This window comes from Mustelus asterias, chromosome 12, assembly GCF_964213995.1.
Source record: "Mustelus asterias chromosome 12, sMusAst1.hap1.1, whole genome shotgun sequence".
Taxonomy (NCBI): Eukaryota; Metazoa; Chordata; class Chondrichthyes; order Carcharhiniformes; family Triakidae; genus Mustelus; species Mustelus asterias.
The window spans coordinates 84,547,127-84,572,732 of NC_135812.1; the positions used below are offsets into that span (position 1 = coordinate 84,547,127).

At 43.8% G+C, this 25,606-nt stretch overlaps 1 protein-coding gene across 3 annotated transcripts in view; it reads left to right on the forward strand.

The window, feature by feature from the left end:
- Window positions 1-3,518: 3,518 nt before the first annotated feature.
- Window positions 3,519-25,606, forward strand: part of rbfox3a (RNA binding fox-1 homolog 3a) — a 166,176-nt gene continuing 144,088 nt past the window's right edge. For 2 of the 3 annotated variants that reach the window (XM_078225540.1, XM_078225541.1), the window contains exon 1: window positions 3,528-3,770. In XM_078225540.1, the coding sequence (XP_078081666.1) occupies window positions 3,555-3,770 (216 nt within the window). In that variant the 5' untranslated portion in view covers window positions 3,528-3,554. Of the gene's footprint in view, window positions 3,771-25,606 lie in introns of all 3 variants that reach the window. The other variant, XM_078225539.1, reaches the window with a different exon arrangement.

Below are 25,606 nucleotides of genomic sequence, written 5' to 3' on the forward strand. Positions count from 1 at the left end.
AACGGTAAATATATGCAGCTAAAGCCATAAAACTACTTAAAGCGCCTTTACACATGGCAGTCTGAAAGTAGGGTTCTTTGGCTTAAGTCTTATCTCCTATTGGACACGATTAGTCACTGAGTACTTTACAATGACATAATGAAGTGAGACATAGACACCTTGCTGACATGCAGAACTATTACTTTGCTCACCATGAGAAAAAAACCTATTTTAATATAGAATAGGGCACTCTCATTTGGATAATGGAATATTTGCCTAATTGAAGAGTCAGGCTGGTTTGTTTGCAGATACGTCTGGCGTTGGCAGGATTTGCTAAATTGCAATTGTAGGAAAGTTTAATGCAGCCGTGGACTCTGTGAACATTAATTAAAGAAGGCTGTGTACACAGTATTCATAAGGCTGTGCGTTCAGATGCAATTCAATACAAACCACACAGCCCATCCACTTTTCTCATCGGTCAGTGAACATCTGTGAAAAATCCACTGTTACATAATTGTGCAATTTTACCTTCCCAGCAGCAGAGTAAACATTTGAACGTGGCAGTATCCATTCACAATGCAGTACTTTGACAGCTATTTTTGTTCGCAGCTTGAGAAATACCTGAACCCATTTTATTTTATTTTCCCACTGCCTCGTGTGCTCAAATATGGTTTCCTGAGCAGTATCAGTTCCACAGCGCCTTGTCCAAAGGACCATTTTTCAAGTGTGAGCATGAACAGTGAATGTTGGCATATGGAGGACACTAGACTTGAACCAAGACCACTCCTGCACAGATACCAATCCGGATGTAGACACAAGGATCACTTGATAGAGATCAAGAATGGAGGGCTTGCACTTAAATAGAGTTTTACTGTGTCTCATAAAAATGTCTTTAAATGCTTCAAAAATGCATTATTTCTAAAGGTTTTACTGGCAAAAATGCCAGGCAGCCATTTTGAAAACAGTAGCGAGAAGTTAAATGATCATTTAATTGATTTTGGTTGAGGAAAAGATGTTGGCCAGAATATTTGGAAAATTCTCTGCTCTTCCTTGAGTACTACTGTGGGTTATTTACTATGTGGGGAAGTTGGTTAGCCCAGTTGTCTGGACAGCTGGCTCATGATGTGGAGCGATGCCAACTGCGTGGGCTCAGTCCCCGTACCAGCTGAGGTTATGAGTGAAAGTTCCACCTTCTCAACCTTGCCCCTCGCCTAAGGTGTGCAGACCCTCAGGTTAAACCACCACCAGTCAACTCTCTCCCTCTCAAAAAGTGGGAGAGCAGCTTATGGGACTTTGGTGACTTTCATTACTTTCAGTTAATCTGTACCTGAACCACCAGTAGAAACAATTTTATGCCAAGAATAAGGAGAATGGCCAATTTATTTTCCAGAAAAAATGAGACCAATCAAAGAGAGGCAATTGAGTTGAGCTAACTCAAAGCAGAGCACAGGTTGAACCTTGGACATTTCCAGGATTGTATGGATGACATGTCCAGTTTGTCAATTGGGACATCTCTGAAGGGTTATTTGTTTTATAGAGATATGACAAGGCATGATGAGACTTACAAAACCTACCCTGCTGAGGATGGAACTGCCTTGCTGTTCCTGCAACTCTTCAAACAAGATGCACACGGTGTCAATCTCACATTCAAAGTTGAGACAAGTGCAGCGACTAATTGGTCCAGTTTCATAAATGATGCATCTGAAAATTGAGAGAGAACAAGAGGGATAGCATATGATGGTACCCAATTAGCCCAGGCTTGTTTCTGGGAATTAAGATCGAAGAGAACAGGCATGTGTGTGACGTACCACAATTTTGGAGTCTTGGCTCAACAGGAGCATTCGCTTCTCAATGAAGAGTTTGTAGGTTCAAGCCCCACTCTGGAGACTTGTGTACAATGGCAGCACTGTAGAAGTGATGCATTATCAGAAGTGCTATCGATGTCCTATGTCTATACTGATTTGGGCCTGGTACTAGTTCTTGTTCATCCAGTTGCTATGGGGTAAAATTTTGCTTACAATGGAAGTATTCAGAAATTATACAAATTCTAGCCCAATTCAAAATTTGAGATCCATTACAAAGGACAATGTGTGGTTCATAGAATCCATAGAATCCCTGCAGCGCAGAAGGAGGCCATTCGGCCCATCGAGTCTGCACCGACAACAATCCCACCCCAGACCCTATCCCCACAACCCCACACATTTAGTTGGTTTAGGACTTGCTGGTGTTACCAATTAAAGTAAGAATAATCCACTCTGGGCTTAGTGGGAAGCTCCATATGAAGATTTCCCTCACAGAGTAGAGGGAGTGAAATGTGGTCGATTTCTTTAATGATCCACTGAGATTTTTTTAAAAATCAGGATCTTGAGAGGGAAGAAATAACATTTGTTTGCAGCCCGATGGGTTGTGGGTGGGATGTGGCTCTTCTCCAGCAGTGAGGGGGTACGGGATGTATTCAGGTTATTTGCACTATCAGATATAAATTCAGGCCCTCAACATTTGGGTATTCTGAACAGAAAGCATGAGCTCAAATTGATTTTGATGGCGATCCCTAGAATTTGTACTGTTATTTCTCTGCTTCACTGCCTGGCTTTCATTTGTCCCAAATCTTGGGTATATTCTGCCGTGTCAGATGCTGAAGTGCTTATCAATAAACCATTATTGTCAGTCATCCCTGCAACGTTCCTCAGAGCTATCAGCTTGGAATATTCCAGTTTATGTTTACATTCGAGTGACTCAACACATGCCAGAAACCCTATCAAAACACAGCCAGTGTTTAATACCTGACTGTATATAGGATAATAGTTATGTTTAAAATCACCGCTCCGAGCAATTGGGTGGAAGAACATTAAAAGCAAATGAAGTACTTGAGGGGGATGCCTTCCTGACAACCCCGGTGTGCATGGGCTGCAGTGACAAAGCGAATGGAATGATTGGCAGTGTGATAAAACAGCTCTGCTTGAAATGGTATGAGCTCTTGTTCTCTTTATGTGAAGAGTCTTGAGTGACTGATCCCTGTCGGTGGGAAACTGAGGGCCTGTTATCAGAATATTCGGCTGCTTCTCTGATTTAACCTATCAACGCAACAGCTGGAAATGCCGACAAAACTGCAGTGCTCAATCACAGGCTATAATCAAGCATTTATCAATTAATTGATCTTTGGTGTTTTCCTAAGCGCTGCTATTGCGACCTGCTGAAATGCTATGCGTGGTAATGGTATGTTTTACAAAGCAGCATTATTTTATAAGAGAACTGCTCATAAGATGTTATAATCATTTTGAGAACAATGCGTACACATATTTTGGTCATTATTAAACTCCACCAGCTTGGGATAATAAGAGCTGTGTGACTTCAGCCCCTGCGAGATTCCTCACTTTCCTCTCTTGGGAATTAAGTAGTTTGGAATACTGCATCTGATTCTTACCTAAAGTTCACTCTTGCAAAATGAAATGATGAATTGTAAATCTCCTTGCATGGATTATATAAATCAAGTGCAAACCTGATTTAACTGCGGTGCTGACAAATGTGACCGTTTGTTTCAGGGTAACCAAGAAGCCACAGCCCCTCCGGAAGCGATGGCGCAGCCTTACCCCCCTGCCCAGTACCCTGCACCACAGAACGGAATCCCAGCTGAATACGCTCCAGCGCACCCGCACGCTACTCAGGACTACGCTGGACAGACCACGGTACCAGAGCACGCCATGACGATTTACACACCAACACAGACGCATTCCGACCAGCCGTGCACCGATGCAAACACACAGTCCTTAACGGGCACATCCACAGTACCGGTAAGTGCACAGTTGACAAACAGCACTGTGTCTAGCTGATGAGCAGCGCATGAGGAGGGAGCAAAAATTCCTCTTTAAAGAAAATCAACGTTTGTTTTGAAGCAAAGAGAGGTGCTCTTTCTTAGCAAAGGGGTAGGACAATGTCTTACTACATTGCATCACTGTTCCTCGAGATAAATTCAAGAAAGATCGGAAGGTAAAGGGCAGCACGGTGGCACAGTGGTTAGCACTGCTGCCTCACAGCGCCAGGGACCTGGGTTCAATTCTAGCCTTGGGTGACTGTCTGTGTGGAGTTGGCACGTTCTCTCCATATCTGCGTGGGTTTCCTCTGGTTGCTCCGGTTTCCTCCCACTGTCCAAATATGTGTGGATTGGATGGATTGGACATGATAAATTGTTCCTTAATATCAGGGGGATTAACAAGGTAAATATGTGGGGTTATGGGGCTAGGGCTTGGGTAGGATTGCTGTTGGCGCAGGCTGAATGGGCCGAATAGCCTCCTCCCGCACCGTAGGGATTCTAAGTTCGAATAGTCATGTGTGGTAGTGACTCAGATTTAGGATTCTATAAAGGTGATGCAAGACAGGTTTGTTGGGTTTGCATTTCAATGGGTGGAATTTTACTGCCCTGCCCGCCACGGGAATTGGAGCGGGGCGAGGGGCGGAACATGCAAAGGTCCTGGACTGGACCTCGGGCAGGATTTTGTGGTTTTGGGATGAGCGAGGCCATAAAATCCCACCCAATATCATGGCAGGGTGAATGGAACTCCGACTTGGAGTTAACTTATGCTTTTGTGGCCTTAGAAGTGCTTGGCGACGTCTCATGATGCCAGTTGGTTAAACCATCTGCATTCTCCAGCATGCTGAATGAATTCACCCACTAAAAATAATCCTGACCTGTACATAATCTTTGGCACTGATACAGAAATGTGCACTATAAAATCGCTGGTGCAGCATGGTACTGAAAAGCAAGATCTGAAAACATGAGTTCAAATCTCACCACAACAGCCAAGGAATTCAAATTCAATGATTAAGATAAATTTGGAATAAAGAGTTGGTTTGAGCAATGGTGACCATGAAACTATCGATTTGTTCTAAGAACTCATTTGGTTCACAAATGTTCTTCATGACTTACATGTGACTCCAGACCTCCAAGCCTCTTATATAGCCAAATTACTGAGTTGTATTCAAGTTGTATTCATCACCATCACTTTCTCAAGGGCAGTTAGGGATGGACAGTAAATGTTGACCCAGAGCCAATGAATTAATCGAAATGCAATTTTATTTATTTTTTCTTTATTCTTTCATGGGATCTGTGTGGTGATGGCTGGGCCAGCATTTGTTGCCCGTCCCTAGTTGCCCCTTGAACTGAGTGGCTTGCTAGGCTATTTCAGAGTCAACCACATTGCTGTGGAGCTGGAGTCATATGTAAGTAAGGATGACAGATTTCCTTCCCTTAAGGCTATTAGTGAACCAAATGTATTCCTTGGAACAATAGATGATAGTTGTGTTCATCATTACCGATACAAGTTTTATATTTCCAGATTTATTGAATTTAAATTCCAACAGCTGCTGTGGGATTTGAACACCTGCCCCAGAGAATTAACTTAGAATCATAGAATCCCTACAGTGCAGAAGGAGGCTATTCAGCCCATCGAGTCTGCACTGACTATCTGACAAATTATCTTGCCAGGCCCTCTTCCCGTAACCCCACACATTTACTATGGCTAATCCATCTAACCTACCCATCTTGAGACATTAAGGGGCAATTTTACTTTGGCCAATCCACCTAGCCTGCACATCTTTGGACTGTGGGAGGAAACCAGATCACCCAGAGGAAACCCACACAGGTATGGGGAGAATGTGCAAACACCACACAGTCAGTCACCCAAGGCCAGTATTGAACCCAGGTCCCTGGCGCTGTGAGTCAGCAGTGCTAGCCACTGTGCCATTGTGGTACTTGGGGATCTCTAGATTACTATTCCAGTGGCATTACCAATACACCATCATTTACCCCAGTGGGGATTGTATGGGTAATAATGTTGCCTCAAAAATTACCATAAATATAAATTCACAGCTCTGCAGATAGCACAATTCAACAAATTGCTCTTTCTCTGGTACAATACATACTGCTTAAAGGAATGCTGTACTACAACCAGTGGGGAAGTGATGGCATAATGGTATTGTCACTGGACTAGCAATCCATAGATGCAGGGTAATTCTCTGGGGACTCAGGTTCAAATTTCACCCAGGGCAATTTGAATTAAAAGTCTAATGATAACCATGAAATCATTGTCAATTGTTGTAAAACCCCATCTGGTTCACTAATGTCCTTTAAGGAAGGAAATCTGCTGGCTTTTAGGGAAGGAAATCTACTGTCTTTACCTGGTCTGGCCTACATCTGATTCCAGATCCACAGCAATGTGGTTGACTCTTAAATGCCCCCCCTCAAAGGCAATTAGGGATGGACAATAAACGCAGTTGTATTTCACTCTTGACTGATCATTTTTAACTATAGCACTGATGAGATAAATAATAATGAAGACGATAAATAATTATTAGCCTGTTCTTTTTCCCAGTGTCTCTGTATTTACAACTAATAGGAGTTTAGAATTTAGTCAGCGGCTGATATTTATTTATTAGCATTTGCCTGCTCAGTAAGTTCGTCTATTTTGCAATGAAATAGTAAGAATGATTTATATTTCTTGGGTAGCAAGATTCTATTTCCATTAAGGAGGAATCTCAAAGGATAGCCGTTTTAGTTGCCACATTCTTAACTATGTTGGACATAATAGGGAGTTGTTCCTAAAGTAGTCATAACATTTAATAGGTCAGATAAAGAACAGTTTGATAGAAATAAACTTGGGCAGATTTTCAGAATGAATTTAACTTGATACTTTCATTGCAAAAAGAAATCCTGAATGTGTGCCAATTAATGCATCACAAATTGACTAGATCTGACTCCAAAACTACTCCTGCAGTGCTGTGAGGGCATTTCTGAAAATGTAACTCGCTGCAAATAATTTCAATTATGGGCAATGTACCTTATTGTCTATCAGCAGCAAGTGTTCAGTACATGCTTATGATGGAACAAAAGATTGAATCGTAGAAAGTTCAGTGTTCAAGAAAGCCATTTGGCCATCAGACCTCTGTCAGTGCTAGCTTTAGATTTATTGACTTGAATGGGTGTCACGGTGGTTAGCACTGCTGCCTCACAGCGTCAGGGACCCGCATTCGATTCCGGCCTTGGGTGACTGTATGGAGTTTACACGTTCTCCCTGTGTCAGCGTGGGTTTCCTCTGAATGCTCCAATTTCCTCCCACAGTGCAAAGATGTCCAGGTTAGGTGGATTGGCCGTGCTAAATTGCCTCTTATTGTCCAAAGATGTGTAGATTAGATTGATTGGCTATGCTAAATTGTACCTTAGTTTCTGGGAGATCAGGAGGGTAAATACGTGGGGTTACGGAGATAGGGCCTGGGTGGGATTGTTGTCGGAACAGGCTCAATGAGCTGAATGGCCTCCTTCTGCTCTGTAGGGATTCTATGAATTGCTTTCCTGTCCTATTGGAACTTTTTTCTCTTGGTGTTTAAATAATTCCCCCTAAAATGTAGTGATTGATTCAGCTTCTGTAGTAACTTGAGCTAATGCATTCCATATTCTTACATTCTTGTACTTAACTAATTCCAATGTGCCGGTTACATCTTGGGGAGTATCTGGGGAGGTGGGGGGAGGGGCTGGTAGTGTGCGGGAATCTGGTGTTTCCTCTGAACTTCACAGCATGTGACATTTGACCCTGTATATTCCCCACAGAAAGTCAGCCTGTTGGACAGGCTTGGCTTCCCATCAGGCCAGAAGCACTGCAAGGAAGGCCATTGAACTACGGACCCCTGATGCCAGGGGGGGGTGGTCCAATCCCCGATCCTGGGGAGGCGTGGGGTGTTCCTAATACCGAGGAGTCTGATCCGAGGCAGTAGGGGGGAGGGGGGAAATGTGTAGTCTGATGGTGAAGGAGCTTCAGATTCGAAATTAAGTACTCTTGCTCCTCCTCGCCCATGTGGAGTGCTGAGTGGCCTTCTGCCCGGGTCTCTTCCTGCCCTCACTGCAGCTGCCAGCTTTCCTCAGACTCCAAGGAAACCTGTTTCATTGTCATTCCGCTGGGAATGTTAAATCCGAGTACAATGATCCGAGACAAGAATTGGTGAGTCACATTAAATACGGTGCAGCCCAGGACTTGGAGCAGTCATGGTTTACCACCCCATAAATTCCCAATTTCCAGCAGTGGGGTCGAGAGCCGAGAGGATGATAGATGATTTTAACAGATGGATTAATAAGCCAACTCTGACCACTCTTGCATCTTCTGCAAGCTAGTTTCAGGCTGGGTATGGACAAAGATCTTTGCTTGCTTGGGATGGAGAATTGAAAGGAGGTAACACTAATCGTTTTAAATTCTTGACAGAAAACAGAATGTGCTACCACTGGAAATTGGTATATGTCAATATGATGTGTAGTGGAACTTTAAAATGGATAGATGGAGGTATTATACCAGTCTCTATTGTCAATACTATTAAATTAAGATTGACCTAACTGTCAAACTTCCTTTTAAGATGGCAATTGTTTGTTAATAATACTCCAATCAGTGCCTCCCAGTCTCACTCTTCCTTCAACCAGTACATTCATCAGAAAAGAAGCTAGAAAGTGGAATTGTTCATACTCACATGTGCTGGCGGCGCGGTGGCACAGTGGTTAGCACTGCTGCCTCACAGTGCCAGAGACCCAGGTTCAATTCCCGGCTTGGGTCACTGTCTGTGCAAAGTCTACACGTTCTCCCCGTATCTGTATGGGTTTCCTCTGGGTGCTCCGGTTTCCTCCCACAGTCCAAAAGATGTGCTAGTTAGGTGCATTGGCCATGCTAAATTCTCCCTCAGTGTACCCAAACAGGTGCTGGAGTGTGTCAACCAGGGGATTTCACAGTAACTTCATTGCAGTGTTAATGTAAGCCTAAAATAAATAAACTTTAAAACTTTACCAACAGTTGCAAATTAAACCACACATGATATATTGAAGTAATTTAGTGCATTAAAACTGTTGGCAAAGCAAATGACTTTCATTACAGTTTGGTGACTTAAGGGACATTAACAACAAAGTGTAGGAAATGTCTCAACCCACAAATCTGTGCTGTAGTTCTTTCACTGAGAAGTGATTTCTTAGCAGCTTGTTAAAAGTGCAGAGAACATTTTAGAATGCAAACTTTACAAACACAGAACAACAAAAATAAATTAGTTCAAACTTGATAAAAAATGAAATGTCACCAACTACTGACAAAGCAGGGAACCGAGACCTCCCGTGTCCTAAAAGTCTGGCAAGATTGAATGTGGTCCACAAGATAGATTTGGAAAATGTACTGCCATGGAACGGAAATTTTAATGAATTTTCAATTTTGTAAAAGCAATGGATGCCACATTTATTTGCTCCTTTGATTCTGGTGAGCTTTCTATTGGGAATAAACTGGTGATGCAAAATAGAAGGCTCGTGTAACGTGGCAAAGTGGGCCAGATTGTCCTGCAGTGGCACACTCCGGTTGATAGACATGAATTTTGCTCCGAGACTTTTGATCTGGTTTCTCAGAGCAAGTAAGTCAGCAGGACATCCAAAAGGGTGCAGTGCCCTCTACAGGAAATTTGGGATCAATGTAAACAGGGCAAGAAACTGTGTATCTTCCTAAGCAATCAGATTGAAGAACCCGTTATGATAGGGGTTCCCAAACTATGGGTCGTGACCCCGCCCAGTAGGGTCACAGGATGGGCAATTGGGGCTGGGAGCTCCCTGTCTCTGTGCAATGACAAGTCTAGTTGAGACATAAAGGACAGTTTTGAGATTGACTCCCAGCTCCCTTGGTGTGTGTGCACACAATTGTTCCCTTACTTTGGTCTGGTGGATGTGGCCTGATGAAATTAGCTCTGAGGCCCAGTCACTGACTCCAGTAGAACCTACAAAATGGTAGATGAGAAAAACATTTCTGCATGTTCTCCAACCCTCATCCCCTACTCTCAAAGCTCTACCCCCTCACCCCTTTCCCTCATTGCACTACCTTACTCTCTCCCACTCATCTTCCTCCCCCCCCCCCAACTCCTCACTGCTTTAATCCCCCCTTATTCTCTCACAGCTCCCTCACCCCCAACTCTTACAACCTCATTCCCCACCCCCCACTTCCTCAGAGCTCTAGCCCAACTCATCCTCCACTCTCAGTCCGGGGTCATGGAAATTTTCACATTTTAAAATGGGGTAACAGTGGGAAAATGTTTGGGAATCACTGATTCATGCGTAACATGAAGTCTAGGCAAGGAAGTTAATTTGTATTAAATTCAATGTCGAATGGACACAAAGCCAAATACAGAGAGGGGGAATAAGAGATAGAGATAAATGAGCAAGAAAGAGGAAAAAAAAAGTTAAATCACCAATAATAATTAAAAACTGAAGGAATGAGGCTTCACACTTCAAAAAATTAATTTTCAGCGCCAGAGAGGTTGTTTGGAAGTAATTAAGACTTTTCATGTTATTAAAAAGATAGTAAGAAGTTTAACAACACCAGGTTAAAGTCCAACAGGTTTACTTGGTAGCAAAAGCCACACAAGCTTTCGGAGCTCCAAGCCCCTTCTCCAGGTGAGTGAAGGGGCTTGGAGCTCCGAAAGCTTGTGTGGCTTTTGCTACCAAATAAACCTGTTGGACTTTAACCTGGTGTTATTAAACTTCTTATTGTGTTTACCCCAGTCCAACGCCGGCATCTCCACATCATTAAAAAGATACTCAGACTGCAATGGAGAAATCCTAAATTTTCATGATGGATTTAATCTGTGCCTTAATGTCTGCACAGTAACTTCATGTTGCACATTTGAATGGAGAACCAGATGGCAACTTGCCATTTTCATGCTGTCAGTGGCAGAGTAGCACATCTCAGTCAGCGGCTCCTGAATTTTTGCATTTGACCAACATCTGCCCCGACCTGAAGTTGCTGTCCAACATGCACAAAAATGATGGAGAGCATTGTTAGCCTCACTGTTACTTTCAGAAAAAAAGTCCAGCCCAACGTAACACATTATGACAGAGACAAACTCATATTTTAATGCCTGAATATTTTAAAAGTTAAAGAGCACTTAAAATCTCGTGTAGTGTTGCAGTTTTACTAAAATGGAACGCTCAATCTGACTGTATTATTACATATCAACTGTTCATAACTTTAATTCTCCCTTTGTCCCCGATGATTCCGGCTAGCGATGTCTGAATCTTTGAATGCAGAACTTCACTGATAGCACAATGGAAGAGGATGGGTTAAAATTTTGCCAGTACAGAATATCAACCACACTCTGTAAGAATGCACAAGAAATCCCCAAAAGGGCCAATTCATACATTGCAGTCAACATCCAAACAGCAACCTACACTCCATGAGAGAGGTGATAACTGTATTACTCAGGAGGTTTCTCTCAACCTCCATCCCACTAACAACCAGTAACCTGAGCCTTCAGGGCCCAAGGTAGGTTATGGTTGCAATGCCCTCCGTCATCTTCAGCAACACAGTAAGTAACTTTGCTGTATTTTTTGGGGGTCTTTTCTCCCCTTGCTACCCTGGATTATTTCGGTTTCATAGAGTCATAGAGGTTTACAGCATGGAAACAGTCCCTTCGGCCCAACTTGTCCATGCTGCCCCTCTTTTTTTAAACCCCTAAGCTAGTCCCAATTCCCCACATTTGGCCCATGTCCCTCTAGACCCATCTTACCCATGTAACTGTCTAAACGCTTTTTGAAAGACAAAATTGCACCCGCCCCTACTACTATCTCTGGCAGCTTGTTCCAGACACTCACCACCCTGTGTGTGAAAAAATTGCCCCTCTGGACCCTTTTGTATCTCTCCCTTCTCACCTTAAACCTATGCCTTCTAGTTTTAGACTCCCCTACCTTTGGGAAAAGATATTGACTGTCTAGCTGATCCATGCCCCTCATTATTTTATAGACCTCTATAAGATCACCCCGAGCCTCCTATGCTCCAGAGAAAATAGTCCCAGTCTATCCAGCCTGTCCTTACAACTCAAACGATCAAGTCCCGGTAGCATCCTAGTAAATCTCTTAATACCCTTTCCATAATAGGGTGACCAGAACTGTACACAGTATGCCAAGTGTGGCCTTACCAATGTCTTGTACAACTTCAACAAGACATCCCAACTCCTGTATTCAATGTTCTGACCAATGAAACTAAGCATGCTGAATGCCTTCTTCACCACCCTGTCCACCTGTGACTCCACTTTCAAGGAGCTATGAACTTATACCCCAGATCTCTTTGTGATGTAACTCTCCCCAACACCCTACCATTAACTGAGTAAGTCCTGCCCTGGTTCAATCTACCAAAATGCATCACCTCGCATTTATCTCAATTAAACTCCATCTGCCATTCGTCAGCCCACTGGCCCAATTGATCAAGATCCTGTTGCAATCCTCGATACCTTCTTCACTGTCCACTTTGACACCAATCTTGGTGTCATCTGCAAATTTACTAACCATGCCTCCTATACTCTCATCCAAATCATTAATATAAATGACAAATAACAGTGGAGCCAGCACCGATCCCTGAGGCACACCGTTGGTCACAGGCCTCCAGTTTGAAAAACAACCCTCTACAATCACCCTCTGGCTTCTGTCATCAAGCCAATTTTGTGTCCATTTAGCTACCTCACCTTGGATCCCATGAGATTTAACCCTATGCAACAACCTATCATGTGGTACCTTGCCAAAGGCCTTGCTAAAGTCCATGTAGACAACATCAACTGCACTGCCCTCATCTACCTTACCCCTTCAAAAAACTCAATCAAATTTGTGAGACATGATTTTCCACTCACAAAGCCATGCTGACTGTCCCTTATCAATCCTCGCCTCTCTAAATGCCTTTCAGATCACTTCTGTGGGCAAGTCACAAATGCCTAAACCTTTGGGAGTGGCCATCCCAGTCACACAATCTAGATAGCCTCCAGAAACATGCCCAGGAAAACAAAGGAGAAAACCCAATTTGTTCATTATTTTTTTAAATCTCAAAACTAATCCTGTACCTTCTTCGAAACTCTCTCGTATTTAATGAGCAAATAGAGTACAGTGATTAGCACTGCTGCCTCACAGCGCCAGGGACCAGATTCAATTCTGGCCTTGGGTGACTGTGTGGAGTCTGCATGTTCTCCCCATGTCTGTGTGGGTTTCCTTCGGGTGCTCCCGTTTCTTCCCACACTCCAAAGATGTGCTGGTTCGGTTGATTGGCCATGCTAAATTGCCCATTAGTATTAGGGGGATTAGCAGGGTTAATACGTGGGGTTCTGTGGATAGTTGGGACTGTTGTCGGTGCAGGCCCGATGGGCCAAGCGACCTCCTTCTGCACTGAAGGGATTCTATGAAATTGTATTTTAAATTTAAAACCATTAAGTAAATTTAACTAACAAAGGACAGACAAGCACATAATATAGATGAACTAGAATTCCTTCCACATCATTCCTGGAGTGACAAAGCAATAATAGGATCCCAACTCTGACCACTAATCTCATCATTTGTAAAAATGATTTTGGTTATACCATGTTTCTTTGCTTCAATGTCTTATCACTATAGAAGCTTGTATTAATCTTAACCAACTCCCTCAGGAGTTTCAATTGACCGACTCCTTCTCTGATTTTCAACTTGATTTCCAGGTTCAAACTTTCATTAGATCTTAGGGAAAGAATTGCTGGGGCTTCCTGGAGTTTGAATAATTGATCAGGAACATTTTTTTCTAAATGCACTTTCAATCAAATACAAGCTGAACCAATCACACAAAATTGTTCTTGAGTTATTCCTGTCTCAAGCCAGAGAATGACTAAACTTGAAGCATTTGATTTAATTTGAACTTGGGCCACGGTGTGAGCTGTCACTAGATGTTTTTATAATTCCTTGTGTACGATGACTGAATTTAAAAGGAACAGCCAGCACGCCAGACACAGACAGACAAAGCACTAAGTGCTGAACTTTTATGTACCTGACCCATTCAGGACTTTTTTTTCCCCAGTGGGGGGGGGCAGGGGGAGATGCCTGGATTCCCCCACATGCTGTAGATTTTAACTCCACAGCATCTCCATGGTCTCCAAAGAGGTGCGGGTTAGGTTGATTGGCCATGCTAAATTGCCCCTTAGCGGGGTAAATAGATGGGGTTAAGGGGATAGGGCCTGGGTGGGATTGTGGCCGGCACAAACATGATGGGCCAAATGGCCTCCTCTTGCACTGTAGGGATTCTATGATTCTATCACTAAGTTCTCCCTCTTGATGCCTGCCTGATTGACAGATGTGGTTTTCAGTCAGAAGGGAAGAAGCCCGGGGGGAGAGGAGGGGGAGGTGGAGGGGGGGGGGGGGGGGGGGTTGGTGAAGGACCAGGCAAGTCTGCACCTGGGTTGGTGGAGGGGAGTGGGGGGGGGGTGGTTGATCTTAGGACAAGAGTCAATGAGGGAGGGGAAAAGTTAAGTCAATCGGGTAGGCTGCCAATCCCTGGGGCCCAGAGTGAAAGGCCGTCAGGGGAGGAATTTGAAAGCCTGGAGACGAGGGATATGGAAGCTAGGAGTGAGGTGGCAAGGTTTGATGCCCAGTGAAGAATTGGAGTTCTGATGAGGCCTGGCTGTGGCAGGATATAGAAGGCCTGTTGGGGGCTGGGATTGAAGGCCTCAATGTCAGTGAGGGTGTGCTCATCGGGGTTCATCAGGCAGGCATGTTGGATGCAGGAGGTAGGTATGAAGCTGTTCACCTCCTGGATCTGCCAAGTTCCCACCTGGATGTAGCTGCTAGGTGTCTCGCAGCTTAGGAAATAAGGCTATCTATCATCAAAGTTGTAAACAACAACGATTTTTATATAGATAGCACCTTTAATTTAATAAATTGTCCCAAGTCATTCCCCTGTAGCTTTATGGAACAAACTCGAACTCTGAGCCACATAAACAGATATTCGGCCGATGACTAAAGACTTGGTCCAAGAAATAGGATTTAAAAAGTAATTTACAAGAGGGAAGAGAGGAAGAAGAGACACAGAGCATTGTAGGGTGGGAATTCCAGAGCTTGGGGACTAGGCAGCTGAAGTCACACCCCTGAATGATGGAATGATTAATATGAGGAATGCTCAGGAGACAATAATATGTGCACTGCTGAAATTGCAGCAGGTCATTCCTGACTTTAACGACTCGAGAGCAGAAATCTCTCCATGTCTTTGGCACTGTTCGGGCTCCCCACATGGCAACTCCCCTGCCCACTGCTAGTTGCATTCTAGCAATGGTGAGATGAGGCCCTTAATTGGGCCATTTAAAGGCCTCGATTTTCAATAGCATCCAGATGGGATGGTCATCCACAAACCTTCCCAACCGAGAATTAGGGTGCAGGATCCCCGCTGCAGAACCGTCACCTCCGCGCCCCCACCCCACCCTCCACCGCCCCCACCTGCAGCAATTTAGGCAGGATATTAAATTCTACCCCTTACATCAAAGCCTGAAAGTATTCTGGGAATGGTTAGTTAAATAGTTTTTTTTTTAGTGAGGGTCAGATGACTACATTGATCTGCAATCATCCACCATCCAGCTCTCAGATATGTTTCTGGTTGCAGCTCCTCAGAATCTGTGTCTGGCACAGTGGTTAACACTGCTGCCTCACAGCGCTAGGGACCCGGGTTCAATTCCAGGCTTGGGTGATTGTGTGGAGACAGCCCGTGTCTGCGTGGGTTTCCTCCGGGTGCTCCGGTTTCCTCCCGAAAGACGTGCTGGTTGGATGCATTGTCCATGCTAACTTCTCCCTCGGTGTACCTGAACAGGCACCAGAGTCTAGCGACTAGTGGATTTTCACAGTCACTTCATTGCAGTGTTAATGTAAGCCTACTTGTGACAACAATAAATACACTTTAAGGAATTATGGGGAAGTGAAAATTGCTGTTAATTGTAAATCTAAAGCTGCTCAGAATATCCAATATTGGATCATCTAGAAATTGGCAAGCCGAAAACCAATTTTACTCTTTAAGAAAATGCTGCATAATTTATTTTAATTTCTTTCCTTTTCCGTGCAAAATGCAAAGTTTTTCCCTCAATATTCGTAACAAGTTACTATTTGATGTGGAAAAACAATCTAAAACCACAATGAAAGATGGCCCATATCTTCTGGTAGTTCAGTGCAGCTCAATGTTCCCTTCAGATTTTCTTTGTACTGGGTGGGCTACCAACTCCTCTGAGCACTACATTATTTGGCCTTGGACAGCTTACGTTTTGAAGGTCACAATGTACATGATTTACAATTTCTCCCAAAGATCGAGGAAGTTGTGGGTGACCTGTTTATTTCGATGTGCGCTACATTCCAGATTGCTGTGTAGTCACGCACCCATCTTGGAGGGAATATTGGTGCAGGTGTAATGGGAACACGAGCCAAAAAGCACTATAATTTAGCAAAGCTTTAAGTGGCCTGTTGAGCATGCTAACTTGCTGTATTTATACAAACTGAGTGTAAAGCTAAGCAAAGTCTGAAAGTTCTCCTGTCAGGTTATGCTCAATCTTAATCCCAAATAATATAATCTATCTGCGTGATGTTTAATTAGAAGATTTAACAAAGTTTCATAGAATTGCCATAGTTCAGAAGAGGCCATTTAGCCCATTGAGTCTGCACTGCCTCTCTGACAGAGCATCTTATCCAGGTTCTCTCCTCCACCATATCCCTGTAACCTCACACATTCACCATGGCTAATCCATCTGACCTTGGGACACTAAGGGGCAATTTAGCATGGCCAATCCACCTAACCTGCGTATCTTTGGACTGTGGGAGGAAACCAGAGCACCCGGAGGAAACCCATGCAGACATGGGGGAAATGTGCAAACTCCACGCAGAGAGTCACCCAAGGCCAGTTTGTGACCTTTGAGAGCATCGCTCCTCATTTTCAGTTCTTTTTAAACTCTTAAAGACACGTTTAAAAACTAGAAGTGAATGGAAGGGGTGGCACAGTGGTTAGCACTGCTGCCTCACAGCGCCAGGGTCCCAGTTCAATTCCGGCCTCGGGTCACTGTCTGTGCGGAGTTTGCACTTTCTCCCCATGTCTGCGTGGGTTTCCTCCGGGTGCTCCGGTTTCCTCCCACAGTCCAAAGATATGCGGATTGGGTTGATTGGCCATGCTAAATTGACCCCAGTGTCAGGGGGATTAGCAGGAAAAATATGTGGGGTTACGGGAATAGGGCCTGGGTGGGATTGTGGTCAGTGCAGAATCGATGGGCCAAATGGCCTCCTTCTGCACTGTATGGATTCTATGATTCTATGGAAGGATAAGCTCGGCCGAGCCAGGATTCAACATCTCCTCCCCTAGAACCATAGAAAATTACAGCTCAGAAACAGGCCTTTTGGCCCTTCTTGCCTGTGCCGAACCATTTTTTGCCCAGTCCCACTGACCTGCACTTGGACCATATCCCTCCACACCCCTCTCATCCATGAACCCGTCCAAGTTTTTCTTAAATGTTAAAAGTGACCCCGCATTTACCACTTTATCCGGCAGCTCATTCCACACTCCCAACACTCTCTGCGTGAAGAAGCCCCCCTTAATATTCCCTTTAAACTTTTCTCCTTTCACCCTTAACCCACGCCCTCTGGTTTTTTTCTCCCCTAGCCTCAGCGGAAAAAGCCTGCTTGCATTCACTCTATCTATACCCATCAAAATCTTATCCACCTCTATCAAATCTTCCCTCATTCTTCTACGCTCCAGGGAATAAAGTCCCAACCTATTCAATCTCTCTCTGTAACTCAGCTTCTCAAGTCCCGGCAACATCCTTGTGAACCTTCTCTGCATTCTTTCAACCTTATTTACATCCTTCCTGTAACTAGGTGACCAAAACTGTACACAATACTCCAAATTCGGCCTCACCAATGCCTTATATAACCTTACCATAACACTCCAACTTTTATACTCGATACTCCGATTTATAAAGGCCAATGTACCAAAGGCACTCTTTACAACCCTATCCCCTCAAATTAATCCTCACCCACCAAATTCTGGCATGGAGGCAGGTAGTTCAGATCGGAGGCGCAGTGGGTGGACACAATGGAGCTCGATTGAAAATGAAGAGGGTGGATGCCAGTGAAGATTAAGCTGTGAATCCCTGTCACTCAAAGGAGGCTTGAGAGTAAGGCACTTGGCACCATTTTATTCTCCCAAATATCACCTGTAAAAATGTATAATAAATAACTGGCCACAAGATTTCTCTTCCACGAAGTTGTGGCATTTACAATTTGTTATGTTAAAGAAATTTGCCCAGTCACTGAAAAATGTGAACGTTAAACATTTGTTCTTCATTTTATCTGAGCAGGAGCTAATTACATCCTGTCAGCACAGTTACTTCTCATTTTTTTTAAAAAAATCTTCTATCATTTCTCGTTTGGAAAAGAAAAATACACAAATAGGGTTTTTTTTTCTCCAAGGCTGAGAAGGGTTTTTGTTGATTTTATTTTAATAGCTCGGAGAAGCTGCAGTGGCTGAGGAGGCGACTGCCTCTTTTTTGCAAGAGGCTTTCTTTCCCAGCGTTTTTTTTTTCAAATCATTTCAGGTTAAGAGCCACTCACTTTAATCAGCTGCAATGAATCAGCTTGGCTGATGGCCATGCTGATGGCTTCAATTATGTGCTGAGTTGCAGCTACCAGCATTCCAGAGGGGGAAATCTGCAGAGGATAGCACTTCAGAGCAATTTCCCGATAAAGGCAGGGAGTGCTGTATTAGTGCCTCTCCAGCACATAGATCGGGCAGGTTCCATATCATCCGAGCAACTAATGCGATTAAAGGATTGTTGCGATGCTATCAGGAACAACGGGGCATGTTAGTCCCTAGTGCAGGGGAGAGAGAGGCAGCCTTCTGGATTAAGGTCCACTGGCACTGATAACATGACAGTCTATGATGAATAACATCCAATAAATGCTCTGCCTTCCCATGGGCTTAAAGTAGACACACACCAGCTCCAGTTTCCCAAAGGCTAGCGTAGCGTACAGCGCAGCAACAATTAATGTTTACATTTGATTTCTACGTTTCCACCCCCTCCCTTCCTATATGATGCCTGAACAACCTGCACCCGTGCCAATTCTCCGAAGTTGCGTTTCCTAAAAATAAAATCGAGACGGTGGGATTTCTGAAATGTTGGAAGGCAACGACACAGCAGATGGATAATGAGCAGCCAGATTTAGACATGAGTCTGTAAATTTCAAATGTATTGACAACCAAAATGTCAGGATAAGCTGAGGCAGGCATTACGATCATGAGAATCATCCATTAAATCTCATCGTCACACCACCGGGTGATGAGGGAAAATGCAACTTTCCATTTAAAGCAGACTCCCGCTCCCAGACATAGCCAGCCAAAGATAAAGATACTTCATTTTGAGGTGAATTACGAGTGGAATTTGATGAACCACAAATCAGAAGATCAAAACGACAGTTTGTGGTTATTTACACGCAACTGCCACAGTAACTGCAGTCGAAGACAGATGTGCGATTAAATGCAGAAAACCCAGCGCTGCTTTTGAGGACGGCCCACTCTGAGGTTGTGAAAATGGCATGTCCAGCACCCCTCATTCCAACGCATTGAACAGCATGAAGATCCTGTACATGCACGGTAAGCCACAGAGAGTTAAAACAAATCACGTCACTTCAGTCGGAGTAATGTCGTCGAAGAAATGTCCTGAGTGCTAACTACTGCTAGTCAACCGTTCTTGTCCTGAAAATTAACTATTCGTAGAATCATAGAATCCCTACAGTGCGGAAGAGGCCATTCGGCCCATCGAATCTGCACCGACTCCCCAACAGAGCGTCTTACCCAGGCTCACATCCTGCCCTATCCCCATGACCCAATACATTTAGCATGGCCAATCCCCCTTACCTGCACAACTTTGGACTGTGGGAGGAAACCCACCCATACGTGGGGAGAACGCGCAAAATCCACACAAACAGTGACCCAAGCTGGGAATTGAACCCGGTTCCCTGGCGCTGCAGTGCAGAAGCAGGCCATTCGCCCCATTGAGTCTGCACTGACTCTCTGAAAGAGTAACTTTCTCAAACCCTATCCCCGTAACTCTGCTAACATACACATCTTGGGACACTAAGGGGCAACATAGCATGGCCAATCCACCTAACCTGCACATCTTTGGACTGTGGGAAGAAACCGGAGCACCCAGAGGAAACCCACACAGACACGGGGAGACCATGCAAACTCTACACAATGACCCACGGCCAGAATTGAACCTGGATCCCTGACACTATGAGGCAGCAGTGTTAACCACCATGCCGCCTGGTGTGGAGTGTTAATTATTCAGGCTTTAATTTTTTAAATATTACATATGTTGCTTAACAATGAGCTTTTTTCACTTTTACTTATCTTTCGCGGCACAGTGGTTAGAACTGCTGCCTCACAGCGCCAGGGACCTGGGTTCGACTCCTGGCTAGGGTCACTGTCTATGTGGAGTCTGCATGTTCTTCCCATGTTTGCGTGGGTTTACTCCGGGTGCTCTGGTTTCTTCTCACAGTCTAAAAGACATGCTGGTTAGGCGCATTGGCCATGCTAAATTCTCCCTCAGTGTACCCGAACAGGCACTGGAGTGTGGCGACTCGGGGATTTTCACAGTAACTTCATTGCAGTGTTAATGTATGCCTACTTGTGACACTAATAAATAAACTTTAAACCTTAATACTTTCTTTACCCCTCTTTTATTTATCTTTCTGTACCTGATTTGACATTGAATTCACCCAATTCTAACTGCGCTTCCTTCGCAGTCTCTGTAGTTTCCCTGCACAATTCTTCAACCTGATTGCTTAAGGAAATACATTTGCTTGCTCTGTTCACCCAGGTGCCCATTTCCGATTCACATTTCCAGCAGTTTGCTGGGCAAAATATTAACATTAAGCAGAAAACAGCAAGTCTAACCAACAGTGGGCACAGTTGGCCTGTCACAACTTCTTTTGGACGAGTAATATTCACATGTAAATCTTTCACCATCCCTGATCTCATACTGTTTAGTCTTATAGCAAAAAGCGGAAAGATTGACTCTTCCTTATACTTCTTAACATTTAGTGAACCACCAGATAAATTATTCCTATGTATACAGCACTGACTCTTTCAAAAGTCTCTTCCCAGTTGCATCCGCCCACAGACAATTCGAAATGGAAGCGATTCAGCTCGTTGCCTACATCTCTTTACCTGCTGCGCACTCGAGAAGTTGTTCCCAGCAACTCTCTCATTTTTTTGTTCAGAATACATAGCTGGTTTATTGTTAATTGCCTTATACAACATACGTGGTTTTAATGCAATGAAAAACTTCAGAATCAGGAAAAATTAAGCAGAACAATTAGTGCAAAAACATTTCCATTGGAAGTGTGCTAAATATACATTTCATTACCATCTTACAGCAGTTTTCCTATGAGTTACCAGCCTAAATAGCACACTTCTTCTGTATTGGAGTTAAATTCTGAAGATCCAATCACATGGGAAATCCATTTATAGCAGTAATTCATTCCTGCATTATATATATGTGTGTATATAAGCTAACAAATATAACAAGAACAGCCACATAACAGGAAACTTCGAGAGCTGTCAAGCACCTCCTTTAGAAGTCGTGGACCTTTAACTGCTCCTCCTTCACAAAGTCAACCTCCAGAAGAAATTCTCCAGCAAATATTCTTTCGCCGGTCACCATGTCGTTAGTATGCATCACTTCTGGTTTGCTTTGGGTGGGATTCTGTAAGGTTAATGTTGCCTTAAAATGCTTTGGGATTCAATGAGGCACTTTTAAAAAAAAATGATCTAAAATAATATTAATAAATAATATAATATTTAATGCACCTTGGAGGTAAGAATGAATATTTAATTTAGTTTTAGATTTTTAAACATCAGCCTGTAACCATAAGCATTTTTCTGTTAAGACCGACACTGGGTACTGATTCCAGGAGTCAGTCAAAGTGAGGTGACCTGAGCCACAGGGTGTTCCATCACTGTACCATTGTAGGCAAATTCGTTTCGGAAAGGCTTTCACAAGTTTCTTTCTCTCATCGACTGCTTCTCTATTAATTGTTGTCTGATGGCCAGCGCACTCTCGGTAATGATGGCCCTTTGCTTTGAGTTTAACACTTCATGGGAAACCATTGGCCAGCTGTTTTGGGTGCAGATGTTAACCCTTTCAACCAGCTCCGCTGGCTACACCAAGGGAATGAATAAGTTGAACGAGATTCAATTAAATATAAGTGGAATGGAGCTGGTAAAATGGTTTGCTGGAATTCCTGGCTTCTAAATGAATTATTGATCGTTCAATAACATTTCAGTCAATCTGTTTAAACCATAAAATGTTTGTCATCTATTATAGTTTGAGATGTCTGTTCTGGGTGTAGGAAGAGCTCATCACAAAAACCTTTGGCTACAATTATGTCATCAGAGCTAAAGAATTCATAAGTACAAATTGCATTAGGGAGAAATGAGGGAAGGTTTTGTGGCTCAGGTCACCTCACTTTGACTAACTCAACCTCCTGGAATCAGTTCCCAGTGTCGGTCTTAACAGAAAAATACTTACAGGCTGGTGTTTAAAAATCTTAAACTAAACTAAATATTCATTCTTACCTCCAAGGTGCGCTAAATATTATATTATTTATTAATATTATTTTTGATCATTTCTTTTTTTTTTAAAGTGCCACATTGAATCCCAAAGCGTTTAAGGCAACATTAACCTTACAGAATCCCACCCAAAGCAAACCAGAAGTGATGCAGGCCTAACATTACGATCCGCCTTCACATCTGTAGCAGCTGGCCAGCTCAATCATTTAAAACAATATGCAAATAGGAGTGCAGCCGCTCTCTTTGCATAATTCCTTCTCTCCACTCTTCTACCAGGTCCCTTTAGGCTGTCACAAAGCATTAGCACCAGTCCAGGACACTGAGGAGGAAAGGAATGGCTTGAAAGGCAGCTATGAAGGAGGTTTTCAAACCACCTGTGATAGCTAATTGGCAACGTTGTCACCAGAGTCACTGAAACCCAAGTTCCTCTGAGAATAAACTAGCAAACAAAAAAAATCTATCATTTAAAAAAAAGTTTAGATAGTTTGAGGTGGAGTAGTAGTTTCCTAATGGAGCTGACCTTTCAAATCCCCGTGTTTCAAATAGCCAATCACTGTGTGTTTCTACCTTACGCTTGTTTCCTGTCCAGCCCATACAATGATGGAGAAAATAAGTTTATAAGTTCATAAGTTGATAAGATAGAGGAGCAGAATTAGGCCATTCAGCCCATCGAGTCTGCTCCAGCATTCGATTCTGGTTGATATGCTCTTCATCTCTATTTTCCTACCTTCTCCCCATAATCCTTCAACCAATTAAAAATCTGTCTAACTCCTCCTTAAATTTACTCACTGTCCCAGAATCCACCGCACTTTGGGGCAGCGAATTCCACAGATTCACAACCCTTTGGGAGAAGTAGTTTCTCGACAAATAGGCGATAGGCGAGGTGATGAATGAATACTTTTCTTCAGTGTTCACCAAGGAGAGGGGCCATGTTTTTGAGGAAGAGAAGGTGTTACAGGCTAATAGGCTGGAGGAAATAGATGTTCGGAGGGAGGATGTCTTGGCAGTTTTGAATAAACTGAAGGTCGATAAGTCCCCTGGGCCTGATGAAATAGAACATAGAACATAGAACATTACAGCGCAGAACAGGCCCTTCGGCCCACGATGTTGCACCGACCAGTTAAAAAAAAACTGTGACCCTCCAACCTAAACCAATTTCTTTTCGTCCATGAACCTATCTACGGATCTCTTAAACGCCCCCAAACTAGGCGCATTTACTACTGATGCTGGCAGGGCATTCCAATCCCTCACCACCCTCTGGGTAAAGAACCTACCCCTGACATCGGTTCTATAACTACGCCCCCTCAATTTAAAGCCATGCCCCCTCGTGCTGGATTTCTCCATCAGAGGAAAAAGGCTATCACTATCCACCCTATCTAAACCTCTAATCATCTTATATGTTTCAATAAGATCCCCTCTTAGCCGCCGCCTTTCCAGCGAAAACAATCCCAAATCCCTCAGCCTCTCCTCATAGGATCTCCCCTCCATACCAGGCAACATCCTGGTAAACCTCCTCTGCACCCTCTCCAAAGCCTCCACATCCTTCCTGTAATGTGGGGACCAGAACTGCACACAGTACTCCAAGTGCGGCCGCACCAGAGTTGTGTACAGTTGCAACATAACGCTACGACTCCTAAATTCAATCCCCCTACCAATAAACGCCAAGACACCATATGCCTTCTTAACAACCTTATCTACTTGATTCCCAACTTTCAGGGATCTATGCACACATACACCTAGATCCCTCTGCTCCTCCACACTATTCAAAGTCCTCCCGTTAGCCCTATACTCAACACATCTGTTATTCCTACCAAAGTGAATTACCTCACACTTCTCCGCATTAAACTCCATCCGCCACCTCTCGGCCCAACTTTGCAACCTGTCTAAGTCTTCCTGCAAACTACGACACCCTTCCTCACTGTCTACCACACCACCGACTTTGGTGTCATCAGCAAATTTGCTAATCCACCCAACTATACCCTCATCCAGATCATTAATAAATATTACAAACAGCAGTGGCCCCAAAACAGATCCCTGAGGTACACCACTTGTAACCGCACTCCATGATGAATATTTACTATCAACCACCACCCTCTGTTTCCTATCCGCTAGCCAATTCCTGATCCAATTTCCTAGATCACCCCCAATCCCATACATCTGCATTTTCTGCAGAAGCCTACCATGGTGAACCTTATCAAACGCCTTACTAAAATCCATATATACCACGTCCACTGCCTTGCCCCCATCCACCTCCTTGGTCACTTTCTCAAAAAACTCAATAAGGTTAGTAAGGCACGACCTACCTGCCACAAAACCATGTATCCTAGGATTCTGTGGGAGGCAAGGGATGAGATTGCAGAGCCTTTGGCGTTGATCTTTGGGTCCTCGCTGTCCACGGGGATGGTGCCAGAGGACTGGAGAATGGCGAATGTTATTCCTCTGTTTAAGAAAGGGAATAGAAATGACCCTGGTAATTATAGACCGGTTAGTCTTACTTCGGTGGTTGGTAAATTGATGGAAAGGGTCCTTAGGGATGGGATTTACGACCATTTAGAAAGATGCGGATTAATCCGAGATAGTCAGCACGGATTCGTGAAGGGCAAGTCGTGCCTCACAAATTTGATAGAATTTTTTGAGGAGGTAACTAAGTGTGTTGATGAAGGTAGGGCAGTTGATGTCATATACATGGATTTTAGTAAGGCGTTTGATAAGGTCCCCCATGGTCGGCTTATGATGAAAGTGAGGAGGTGTGGGATAGAGGGAAAGTTGGCCGATTGGATAGGTAACTGGCTGTCTGACCGAAGACAGAGGGTGGTGGTCGATGGAAAATTTTCGGATTGGAGGCAGGTTGCTAGCGGTGTGCCGCAGGGATCAGTGCTTGGTCCTCTGCTCTTTGTGATTTTTATTAATGACTTAGAGGAGGGGGCTGAAGGGTGGATCAGTAAATTTGCTGATGACACCAAGATTGGTGGAGTAGTGGATGAGGTGGAGGGCTGTTGTAGGCTGCAAAGAGACATAGATAGGATGCAAAGCTGGGCTGAAAAATGGCAAATGGAGTTTAACCCTGATAAATGTGAGGTGATTCATTTTGGTAGGACAAATTTAAATGTGGATTACAGGGTCAAAGGTAGGGTTCTGAAGACTGTGGAGGAACAGAGAGATCTTGGGGTCCATATCCACAGATCTCTAAAGGTTGC